Below are 13,258 nucleotides of genomic sequence, written 5' to 3'. Positions count from 1 at the left end.
CAAATTGGTATTTTTGGAATGGAGTTAAGATTTCGCCAACACTTTTTTAAGGGGATTTGATCATTTTGTCCTTTATATTATTATATTTTTATTTTTAGGGAAATAGACAACCACCCCTTCTTTGCACTGGAGCAAGCAACATATTCATTATTCCTCGACTTTATTTAATATTATTGTAGTAACACCATATAGATGTTCAAGCACGAAGCATCATGAGAATTAGCTTATTTGTTTCTAAGTGCTATCCACTTTTCGTGGACCAGTTTGTATTTCAGAAGCCTTCGTCTTGAAATCGCTTTGAAGTAGTTAACGAACCTTATAGTATGCATTTTAGAATATAAAAATACATCCTTCATTATTGCTACAAACTTTGAGTTGTGGCGAGGTGCTAGCCCATTTTGCATCTAAATGCTATTCCATTTTTCATGAGCTTGCAGTTTGTACGTGCAAAACCTTTATATTGAAATCTCTTAAGTAGCTGATAAACCCTAGTGTGCACATTTTAGAACATAAAATTATATCCATCAGTATTGCCACAAATTTAGAGTTGTGGCACAATCTCTAGCCCATTTTGCATCTATGGGGCTGTTTGGTACGCTGCAAGTGCAATCACAGTAAATGTTGCATGCAGGAAATATCACTTGCAGCATTTGTTGCTGGAAATAAACCTCCAATTCATGTTTGGCTATCTATATTTTTAATGTGGAAAATACATTTGCAAATCCAAATCTAATGTTTGATTAGTTGCAAAAGATGTTTGTATTTTTTGTTGCATGAAATACATATTCATCATTCATTTAGAGAAAAAAAAAAGAAAAGGAAAAAAAGAAAAGAAGAGAAAAAAAATTAAAAAGTTTGGTTTATCTTCAAATGTGAAAATATCTACATTTTTTGAGTTAGGTTAACTTAATTGATGACTTGCTTTAATTTTTTGTTTAATTAATTAATGCAAAGACTTGAAACATTTATTGTGACCAAATTGTTTGCAGCCTTTGTCTACAAAATGGAAATATAGTTACCATCTTCAACCGCTTTGTTGTAGACCAAATGTCAGGAATAGAAATTTAGTTGCAACATTTGCTATTGTATATCCATTTCATGCCAACCAAACAGCCCTTAAATGATGTTCCACTTATAATGAACCCATGGTTTGTATGTGGGGAACCTTCATCTTGAAATATTTTGGAGTACTTAATAAACCTTACAGTGTGCATTACAGTATTCAAAATACATTCTTCAGTGCTAACAAAAACTTAAAAGAGTTATGGCATAGTAGTTAGGACTTGAAGATGACAGAACTTGGATTGAGAAAAAAATACCGCTTTGTGATAATGTAGAATGAATGATCATAGATTTGATCCCACAGAAGAATGCTCAATCACAATAATGTATTCCTCAATCCTGAACAGACTTTGGAGTTTTTGTGGTGGCAGAGACTATGATTATTCATGTACACTGCTGCACTGCATTATACTTTAACACCACTCTCAGTGTGCGAAATGTCGGATACTTGATTTTATCTTGAGATCTCATTAAGTACTTAACAAACTTTATAGTGTATATTTTAGAATATAAAAATACATCCTTCTCTGTTACTACAAATTTAGAATTATGACTTAACTTTAAGATGATATCAAGCTTGTACTTAAAGTGGGCTGAGTAAAAATATACTGCTTTGCGAAAATGTAGAATCATAGATTCATCCTACAAAATGTAGAATCATAGATTCATCCTACAAAATGTAGAATCCTAGATTTACTATACAATTATATATCCCTCAATCCTTACCCAACCTTGGAACTTGTGTGGTGGCAGAGACTTCAAGATTATTTGCGTACACTACCTAATACTGTTATAAATAGCGGTAAATAGCCCCGCAATAGCGGGCTAATAGCGTTAGCGTTCCCTTCCCGCGGCGCTATCCTCCGCTACGCTATCGCGCAATAGCGGTGACATATTGTGAAATATGTCTGTTCGTAAAAACGGCCAATAGTGTGTCATAATGGTAAATAGTGAACGATTGCATTCGAAATTTGTTTTTTGACAGCTATTTAAAAGCGGTTTGAGGTTTTTTTTTAAAATTAAACTCAATCATTGACCATTGCATTCCACCGTCTCCTGTGATTTTCAGCATACTCTCGCCTCCTCTTATAGCCTCTGGCACCTACTTTGATACTTCCTCTCACCTCATTCATTGTGAGCTCCTCTTAGGGCAGTCCTGTCATCGCTAAGTTCTTCTTTTCGAAGACGATGATTTTTTGACTCCTCCAGTTATCTTCGGTATTACGTGATGGTTACATGTCTATTTCATATTTAGGGTCTCTTTAAATCATCCAATATGTACTTTTAGATTTTTTAGATTTTTCTTTAATTTTTTTAGTATTTATACATACCTATATTAGACCGCTATTTGATTTTGTGTTTTTTACTGTTATTTTGCCGCAATAGCCCGAAATAGCCTTAGCGATGCCTCACCGCTACGCGACGCTATCCGCTATCGATAACCTTGCTACCTAATACTCTCGCACCACTCTCAATGTGGGGAAACATCAAATCCTTTTGATTTATATACAATACATGCATCAGTGACCTCCTTTGAATCTCTTAAGATCCCTATACATAATGCTTTTTCTTTCTACACAATTCATCTTTGGTAAATTCCCATATCCACTCACTGTTTTAAAAAGCCTCCGCTTAGTCCGCCTAGGTCTAGGTGGTTAGGCTGGCTAACTAGCGTCTTGGCAGTAGTACCTAGGCTGCTCACCTAGATTTTGGGAGTGTTTAGGGGAGCATGGGTTGCACCCTATAGGCATTGATTGTGATTTTCTGTGTTGCTGGATTCCACGTCCTCCAACCACATTCAAACTCCTTTAACCTCTAAATATGAACACCTCCACTACCTCCTTTGACCTTCAGCAAAACCTCCTCGACCACCATTTAAATGAAGAAAGAAATCCGCCTAGACACTAGTCCGACACCTAAGCTTTCTATAACATTGGCATTTACTATCAATTATTATAATAAAAAATTAAAAAAGAAAACCTCCTAGGCTCTAGGCATTAGGTCAAACGCCTAGGCCTCCTAGCGTTTTCTATAACATTGTTATTTATTATTTTGGCTATTTAGTATTTAAGTACGCATAGTTTATTTTAGATCTAAGATTGCTATCTTTTTTTTGCAATTTTATATGAATTTAATACATATTTCTATCAATCATTATAGTTAAATAATTTTAAAAAATAGTCAAACGCCTAGGCGCTGTCTTGCCTAGGCATCTAGGCTCTAGTCCGCCGGCTCAAAGCCTAGTCCGCCTAGCACCTTTTGTATCATTGTATCCACTTGTTTCTAGCCTCTAAAATATGGATTCAATAATAGGTCAAAAACATGGTTGTTTGAGATTACCAAGTGAGTTGACTTAAAGTTTGCATATATACTAGTCTCCTAATGCTGGGGAATATATTCTCATTTCTTCAAAGTCGCAGTACCATGAATTAAAGCTTTAGTCAGTTGATCTTAAGTTTGTATTTATATTAACAAAAGAAATTGTTAATTGCTTCTCTAGTAGCAGTTTCTATAGTTCTTGTGGATCAATCAAGTAATTTGATATCTAGTAAATACGTGTTACTGCAGGAAGATAGTGACAAGACAGGGAAGGTTACATCTGCAGGGATGTACTTCTTGCATTTTCAAGTTTACCGGATGGATTCAACAGTGAATGCGGTATATGGGATCTATTATATTCAAAGCTTTATCCTACATCTCTTATGATTGTGAAATCAGCATTGTAGTTGAAGTGTTAAATTTTAGTCTTCAATGTTGCAGTTAGCAATGGCAAAAGACCCTGATAATGCTTTCTTCAAAAGGTTGGACGGTCTTCAGCCGTGTGAAGTCTCTGAGTTAAAATCTGGCACCCACATTTTTGCTGTTTATGGTCTGCTCTACCAGGCATTCTTATTTCTACTCCAATTCTTTTAAGAAGCATCTACTGCTCTATCGAGAATTTCATCCTTCTTTAAAAAAAATAACTTTTCAGGCGATAATTTTTTCAAGCCTGCAACTTATACTATTGAGGCTGTGTGTGCAAAAACGTTTGAGGATACAACTGAGAAACTGAAGGAGATTGAGGCCCAAATATTAGCAAAAAGGAATGACTTACGGCAGTTTGAAGTAGAATACAGAAAAGTAGGAATTCTAATTCTTCTCGCATCATTAGAAGCTGATTAGAAACTCAATATTTGACCCTCTGTGCAGGCATTGGCAAGATACAATGAAGTGGTTGCCAAACTTAACCAAGAAAAGCAATCTGTATGTCTCTTTTCACATCTTAGTCATATTAACTGATCTATTGTCGTTAGAGGTGCTACTTCTCTTCTTTTAAATAACTTCTGCAAATTAGAAAATTTATCTTCCATCAGTTATTTCCTTCCAGGTATCTTCATTACGTCCATCTCAGTTAATAGAGCTATCTATCTCCTTTTAAACCTGTGTACTATTTTTTCTTGTAATCTCACTGCCTAAGTTAACATGTTAGGTTCTATCATGAAATTAACGTACGTCATGCAATTAATATCTATAACTATAATCCCTTATTCTTTTTGTCAGCAAATCGAGCCTCCCAATATGGATAGTTCCATGTTTATGATGGAGTATTGCAACTGTTGCTTATTCATTCTGTTGGACAAACATGAACCTGGAAATACACACACATCATGGATACAATCATAAATTTGTACTTCATAGAATTTGAATTAGCCATGATACGATCGGCCTGATATAACCTATGAAGCACGGACACGGGCACGGCGACACGGACACGACACGGACACGGACACGGATACGGCAAAACCCCAAAAAATAGGATACGGCGATACGGCGACACGGCTAGATTTTTTAATTACTTTACAATAGTAGAACAGTAAGCAAACAACAGTTAAACAATCCTAATTAACATTTAAATTAGCATACAATAGTAGAACAGTAAGCAAATAATAGTTAACATTAGAAAATTATCTTGCAGTAGCAAAACAGTTTAAAAAAGACAAAGTAGTAAACAGTAGCCCCAAACAGTGAAGCATCAAACAGCAAGGAAAATGACAAAGTGAAGCATTAAACAGCAAGAAAAATGACAAAGTGGCAAACAGTAACCACCCAATTTAAAATATGTAAGCACCGTAGTGGGGGGCAGGGGTTATTTGAAATCCTTGTGCGTTTTTTGAGAGAGAGAGGGGGAGAACAGAGGAACAGTAAACATATATTTTAAAATATGAAACCATGTTAGTGGGGGGACAGGGGTTCTTTGAATCTGTGTGCGGTTTTAAAGAGAGAGAGGGGGAGAACAGTGGGTGGTGGGGTTAAGGCGTCGTTTGTGGGTTTTTTTTTTGAAAGGGGAAAGTCACGGGTTTTTTTTTTTGGTGAGAGTGCGAAAAAGTTAAATGAGGGAGAGAAAGAGATAAGAGAGAGAAGGAGAGAACCAGAGAGGGGAAGGGATAGATCGATCGGGGGGAGAGAGAGAGGGACTGACCTTGGAGCTGACGACGACGACGACGACGACGACGACGATGAGGATGACGATGGCGGCGCCTCTTCACTTCGCAAGAGCCCTTTCGACTTCAATCGGGTAAGTTTTCTCACGACTAGGGTTAGGGTTTGGGTTTCTGTTTGAAATTGGGTTTCGGGTTTGGGTTTCAAAGTCTGGTTTCGCCGTGTCGCCCTCAACTTCGCCGTGTCGACTAGGGCTGACCGTGTCGACGCCGTTGACGCCGTGTCCGACGCGTGTCGAACGCGTGTCGAACGCGTGTCCGTCCCCGACAAGCGTCGGACACGGGGACAGGGGGAGTTTTAACGAGTCGGTGCTTCTTAGGATATAACTACATCCAAGCTTGTCAAAGACCAGACATGTTGGACATGTCACATATGTAACTTAGAAGTATTTAGCACATGTTGGGGTAGATATATGTTGAACATGCTGGAGCCTGTAGTGTATTCTGTTGCAATGTGGTGTGCAAGTGATATTGCATTAACGGATGGAACTAAATGCGGAAAATTCTCAAAAGGACGAGAAAAAAGCTTTAGCCTTAAGGATTCAGAAATATATGGCAAACAACTTTCACAATCTATGAGAAATGAAGTATACTAGATGCAACTAGGTGGACCTAACTGGTATTCTTGCCGTGTTTTAAGTAATGTCTTACTGTTTAGGTGAGTGCTCAAGTGCCTGGGCGTTGAATAATATATAAACATTGAGGATTTAGTGCCCAACCTCTAACAAACCCACCTTTATCATTAGGAGCCACTGGTACCTTTCTAACTGGCCTTCAATGGGAGGGAAGAAATAAGTTGTCATTGACGTGAATTGGATCTGAGGATCCGAGGAAAATTTGGATGGCAAATCTGACTTGATCTGGATCCGTTTGGCTTTGATGGATGATCTTTGAATCTGAACCAACAGTTGCCTGTTTATTGCATGAACAGTAACTGGGTGACCAGTACCGCACGAACAGTTTTAGGTGAACAGTACTTTTTTTGAGAGAATTTAAAGTGGAGGCAAGGTTTTAAATATCGACTATCAGCAAAATACTGGACGATGAAAATCCATATTTGATTACGGATATCGAGGTAATATCAATGATATATAGTAAATATCAGAGTGTCATATCAGATGATATGCATGTCTAATATAATAATCCGAAGTGAAATCTAATCATACTTAATGTTATTTAATAATACAAAATGGAAATGATACATATGTAGGATTACTAAACAATTGTAGAAACTTAAGTAAAAGAGCCTATTAGAGTTTTGCTAAAGAACTTCAGAAGATTGAAAATTTCATTGAAAACATTAAAGAAATATTGCAGAACTATTTTATCTTAACAAAGAGAGATTGCAGTGCGAATTAGAGAAATCATCTAAGATATTTTGAATTTATGATCAATGTTGTAAATGTTGGATATTGGGGATATATTGGACTAGAAATTCATCAATTGCAAAACTTTTGTAAAATAATTTAATCGCAATTGAGGCTCAATTCTTCTTTTTGGTTATTTATATAAGCATATACTTGTTTTGGTTTAGACCTCAATTGAACCATAAATCTAAACGAATCAAACCATAAGTGCAATTAAGCCTCTACTAAATGTGCTAGACCTTCACAATTAAGACATCTAGAAGTCATCTTATTTTTATTCGTAGTGCTACCGGTAATGAATTTTTCTTTTAAATTTGATGAGTATTTATTATCATTTTTAATTTTTTTGGGTACGAGGGAAACCTTGGTCAGGGTAGCTACAACCAAGCGACCATCCTGAGGTGGAATCAAAAGATTATTATCCTCTACACACATGGGCACACCTTCATCCTAGGGAGGACCCCATCTCAAAAACAACGAGTCATCAATAGGATCTCTACCTAACCAAATAAACTCCGGGTGTTACCATCATTAACTCTAGTAATACCGGTTGAATGTGAGACGGGGAATCAAACCTAGGCACTTGGAGAATACATTGATCGCGCTCAACCATCTGAACTCATCCCTCGATGGTATCAGTTTTAGTTTTTGTTATCTATTTAGATCAAATATAGATCCTTGGCTCGACTTGAAAATTCCTTAGTGTTGGATGCCTTAAGCCTTAAGGTATTGTTCAAAATCCTAAGCAACCTGATGGACATTTTCTTGTAAGGTTGTAATGTGGGTCATTTCCCTTTTAATATCTATCCTAAAACTAATAGGAAGCCTAAACAGTGTAACACTAGGGTTATTGGACATCACGAGTCATCAATTCGTCAAATTTACTTATGTATTCTTGGACGGATAAACTACCTTCTATTAGAATATTTAATTGCTCTAACAACTTGTTCGAATATGCGAGTGGCAAATATTTTTCTTTCAAATTTTCCTTCAACTCATCCCAAAGCTCTACAAGTGGTCTTAAGCATTTTTGTTGTGGTTGTCTTTCAATGAAAATCTAGTGAATTTTTTGCTGATTTGAAGAACTTCGTTTTAGAAAAACTTAATCTATGGTTTTTTGACATGTTATACTGACGAAATTAGTAAGCCATGTCCGCCAAGTAATTGTTGAAAGCCTTGGGTGCATGTCTTTCATTGTTAGAAAGGGCTTCTACCTTAACTCTTTTAGTGATATCATGAGGTCCCTTACTATCTCTTTGTTCTCTAAGTTCCTTGTAGGAGAAAGGGAAAGTCTATTATTTAGATATCATCCTTTAGTTATATTCCTAGGTTGTTCATTCCCTAATCAATACGCTTCTAGCCTAGTGATTTTCATATTCATTTCTTTCAAGGTAGGTTTTTTGAGAATCTTTCTAAAGTTTTATTCATATTTGGGGTCACGTATATAGCTCCTACCGATATTTAAACATGTACAATTATCAATCTAAATTGAAGTGAAGAATTAGAGAGCAAAAAGAAAAAATATAATTTTTCTCTTTTAGTGCAGAACAACCTACAAGATATGACTTGATTCAATTTAAAAAGTGGTTAGGATATTTTGTTATATTTTTTTTCCGGTTAGGATAATGTAGTTGATATTTTAGACTTGAGATTTAGTTATGAAGTTATTTTTTATTGTGATTTTAGTGAGGGAGGATATTTGTTTTTATACTTTGTTATTAGGTTTCTTTTATAAACAAGTGTTAAGTGTTCCTTTTAAGAATAGGCATTGATTAATAAATTTTCGGAGTTCTAGAAAACCTTTGTGTAAGCATGTGAATTGCATCTTGTGTTTTAGGTATGTGGTTTACCTAGGGTATGAAGCCCACAACTTTATCTGTATTTATCTTTTTTTGTTCTTTGTTTCTCTAGCCCAATGACCTTCACCTTATGTTCTCTCCAAAAAACTTTATTGTTCACCCAAAATTGTTCACGGATTACTATTGACTATTAATGGGATATTGTTCACTCCGTAAGTCTTCATGCAAAAAGCATATAATTTACATGTAATCAATATTGTTTTTTTTTCATTTTCAAATGCTATGAAATAAAAGCCCATAACATTTATATGTTTCATTCGTAATATAAACCTATGAAAGCAAATTGCTCTTGTTTTAACTTGATATCCAAATTACTCTTTATAATCATAGTTTTGCATTGTGTATGGGTTGCATTGAATTCATCTTATGTCAAATGAGTTTCAATAATTGCATATAAAGTGTAGGATAAACGTCCAAGAAGTATATGACAAATGGTTTAACTTGAAACATGTATTGTATAAGAGTGCATTTGAATAAGTGTATGCAAATATCCAATGAGTGTCGAATGAAGTTTTGGTGTTATCTACGGGTACGAAATGGGTTAGGTTCGATGCAAAAGACAGCTTAAAGTATTTGCATTGCTATGGTTTGGATGGGGAAACTTAGTTAGCATGAGAATAATGTTGTTGGATTTGTTAGATATTTAGTTGGTTAGCTAATTTTCAATTTATTTGTTAATTTCTTTGTTTTACTAGTTATGATTTAGGGTTAGAATTGAGATTTATTTTCAGTTGTATAAGGTTTCTTTATAAATAACATGTATTCTCTCATTTACAGAGACTACTGATGAATGAGAATGTTTGAATTTGAGAAAACTTTAAAGAATGTGAGTTGTTAGGGGTGTAGCCAAATTTATTGTTATTCTGTAAGTTCTTTTGGTTCAAATCTCCTTCAAAATCCTCTCCACAAATTAATCCGCTGCCTACCATCCCATTGAAAAAGATTTTTTTGGGGGTCACTATTTACGTGAAGTCGTGAACAGTACCCTGCCTCGATGCCGATCTGTAGTCATCTCCGTTTTCATCACAATCAACCTCTCTGACGATCCAATATCCTGTGTCGATCTTTTTGCACCTTCTTTGACCTTGTATGATCAATGGTGAATCTTTTCAGGTGCGAATCCTCTCAGTCTGTTCTTCATCATTTGCTATCAGAGTAAGTTCAGCAGTCCATGATAATCATAGGTAAATATCCCCTTCCCGCATCACAATAAATTGAATTTAATTCTTTATATTTTGGCAATATGTCCTATTTTTATGGATTTGATGGATACGAGGAAAAAATAATTTGGACCTATGGGTACAAGAACTAGAAGATTTACTTACTATTTACGATATGTCGGATTGTGAAATGTATACATATGTTGAGTGTAGGTCAAGAGGAGAAGTTAAAGGTTGGTGGTTTAATAATGATTTTGGTTATCAATTATATTTGCGTTTGTGGGAAACTATGAATATTCTGCTTGAAAAGAAGTATTCTAGTTGTCCGACTAGAACTGGAAAGTATTACTCTCCTCTTCAAATCTTAAAGCAACGTCAACAGTAATGGCCCAACCCTAGTCAGATGCAAGGTTACACTCAAAACCAGAGTTCGAACCAAACCCAAAATTGGAGCCTAAACGAAAGTTTAAACTAGAACTGGATCAGAAATCAGATCCAGAGCTTGAGCTAGATTTGGAGCCTGAACCTGAGCTCGAATTTGAGCCTCAAATCCACATGCGCGATCTAAACACCATCTGGTTCGAGTCACTTCTGATTCAAGACAATTCCATGATGGATTTCTTCATACAACATCCTCCTACGTCGACTTGCTATCAAGTACTTCAAATACTATTAAAGACTTTACATTGCTTGCAACAGTACTTCTCACTGGTCAAAGGAATTTTCATGCTCCCATTATAAAACTCAAGATCAAATTCTCTAACAAGGGGAGATTTGATACAAGACAGCTTCAAAGGATTTGGATTTCTATGGTTAGGATTAGGGAACTTAGGATGAGAATAATGTTGTTGGATTGGTTAGATATTTAGTTGGTTACTTGATTTTCAGTTCATTAGTTGATTTCTTTGTTTTATTAGTTATGTCTTGTAGTTGAGATTTATTTTTAGTTGTTAGGTTATTATAAACATGTATTCTCTCTTTCAGGGAGATTATTTATGGATGAACATATTTGAGTTTGAGAAAACTACCTTGTGTAAGCACGAGTTACTAGGCATGAAGCCAAATTTATCTGTAGCCTCTTAGTAATTCTTGTTCTTTTGTTCCTCTAAAATTTATCTGTTGCCTCATCGTCTACTAAAAAAAGTAGCATATTACTGTTCACAGATGAACATTATCTATTACTGTTCATCATCAAGAGCAGAACCCTTTTTCCTATTCACATCCCATCTACAATCGCCAATGCCCTTGGACAAGCCCTTCCCCTCTGCTGCCGATCATCATCATTGCCATCTTCTCTTCAACATGCCAAGCCTGACCACACTCCTATTCCTCATCATTTGATATCAGAGCAAGTTGATTACGCTGGGGAAACTAAAGAAAATCTAGCTTAAATGAATGGGATAAACAAAAAGTTAGGGAGATTGATCATGAAGAGAACTCTCATTGAGATCCTAAACCATAACCAGAGTCAAAGCTAGAAGTGGAGCCAAAAGCAGAAGCAAATCAAGTGACAGAGCCTGAGCCTGTGCCCAAGTCCGAGCCTATCCCCAAGCACAAACCTAAGCTGAAGCCCAAGCTTGTGCCTGAACCAAAAAGACACTAGAGTGTTGATTTAGAGTCCGAGCTCGATTCAATCCAGAGCCCGAGTCTAAAGGTGAAGTGCATCTTAAAATGCCTCCAATCTATAATAGTTCACCAATAGAGCTTGTTATTCTAGATCCTTCGTTGCGTACTCGTTATCAAATTAAGCAGATAATTTTAAAACCCCTATAGTGCGTGCAACAATACTTTCAACTTGTCAATGGAAATTTCCGCTCTCCAATTATAAAACTTGAGGTCGAGTTTTCTCTAACAACAGGAAATTTGATGCAAGCCAGCTTAAAGGATTTGAATTGCTATGGTTAGGATTAGGAAAACTTTATTAGGATGAGAATAATGTTGTTGAATTGGTTAGCTTTTTAGTTGGTTTGCTGATGTTTAGTTCATTAGTTGATTTCTTTGGTTTATTAGTTATGATTTGTGGTTAGGATTGAGATTTATTTTCAGTTAGGTTTTTTTATAAATAACATGTGTTCTCTTTTCGGGGGACTATTGATGAAGAAGAATACTTTGAGTCTTGAGAAAACCTCTCTGTAAAGAATGTGAGTTGTTAGGCGTGAAACCAAATTTATTGTTATTCTCTAAGGGCCCGTTTGACAAAGGGTTAATGAAGAGGGGTTAAAGAGAATGATTAATGTACTTAGCCCATTTGATAATCCGAAGGACTAAATTATTAACCCGTTAAATAAGTTTTATTTTAGCCCTTATGATCAGTTTTAGTGTTTGGGAATAACAATGATTTTGACTATTTTTTTTATAATTAGAAGGGTTAATTCTTATTCCATCTAAAAAGTAGTAGTAAACCCCTCATTTTGAGGGGTTAACTCATTTTAACCCCTCTAGAGGGGTTAACTTAACCCTTCTATATTTTTTATGTTTGGCAAATTATGGAGGGTTAACTCACTTTAACCCTTATATAGATTTGTTGTGTTTGGCAGGTTAAGAAGGGGTTAAGTCTTAACCCCTCACTTAACCCTTTGCCAAACGGTACCTAAGGTCTTGTTTGTTCAATCTCCTCCAAAGTCCTCTTTTTAAATTAATCCGCTGCCTACTATCCGAAGGAAAAAAGTATTTTTTGGGTTGCTGTTCAAGTGATCAGTAACTCATGGCTACTATTTACATGAACAGTACCTTGCCTTGACACCGATCCGAATTTGTCTGTGATTTTATTGCAATCATCCCTCCGATGATCCAATGCCATGTGGTGATCTTTTTGGATCCTTTCTACTTTGAACGAACAATGGCGAATCTTTTCAGATTGGAGTCCTCTTGGTCCGTTCCTCATCGGGTTTTTTAAGTCTAGATGCAAAATCGTTTTTGTTATTTTAATTAAAAATACTTCTTGCTAGTTATTTCTAATGTTTAGAAAACTTTCTAGTTAATTCGATTTTGGGAGTTGTTCCTAGCTATTTCTTGCAATACAGAAAAAGGAGGGCAGTTTTGGCCTAAAAATCTATTTCAATGACAGCTCCACTGCTTAGTATAAGGATTGTCTTGAATGACTATTTTGCTACTTAAAACAAACTGCTCATTATGACTATTAAGATTAAGAATGTCCGCAGAGCCAAAGTGGGATAATTAAAGTGTTCAAGTGCCTGACTCAGATGCTAGATGCCAGATCCAGTGCCGAGTACCTAACTGCTCAGGCAAAAATTCGTTTTTTCCCTTTCTCTTTCTCTAGAACTAGATGTAAAATTTCTGCGAGGAAAAGGTAAGAAATAATTGAACCCCCA

At 35.9% G+C, this 13,258-nt stretch overlaps 1 protein-coding gene across 2 annotated transcripts in view; it reads left to right on the top strand.

Moving 5' to 3' along the window:
- The window catches only part of LOC109840673 (chaperone protein dnaJ 15), a 34,543-nt gene that overhangs the window by 18,872 nt on the left and 2,413 nt on the right, over positions 1 to 13,258 (top strand). For both annotated transcript variants that reach the window (XM_020409404.1, XM_020409403.1), the window contains exons 7-10: positions 3,631 to 3,720; positions 3,823 to 3,931; positions 4,034 to 4,182; positions 4,252 to 4,305. In XM_020409404.1, the coding sequence (XP_020264993.1) occupies positions 3,631 to 3,720; positions 3,823 to 3,931; positions 4,034 to 4,182; positions 4,252 to 4,305 (402 nt within the window). The remainder of the gene's footprint in view (positions 1 to 3,630; positions 3,721 to 3,822; positions 3,932 to 4,033; positions 4,183 to 4,251; positions 4,306 to 13,258) is intronic.

This window comes from Asparagus officinalis, chromosome 5 (genome assembly GCF_001876935.1).
Source record: "Asparagus officinalis chromosome 5, Aspof.V1, whole genome shotgun sequence".
Classification (NCBI taxonomy): domain Eukaryota; kingdom Viridiplantae; phylum Streptophyta; class Magnoliopsida; order Asparagales; family Asparagaceae; genus Asparagus; species Asparagus officinalis.
The sequence above is the reverse complement of the archived record's forward strand: the minus strand, read 5'-3'. Positions and strand labels throughout refer to the sequence as shown.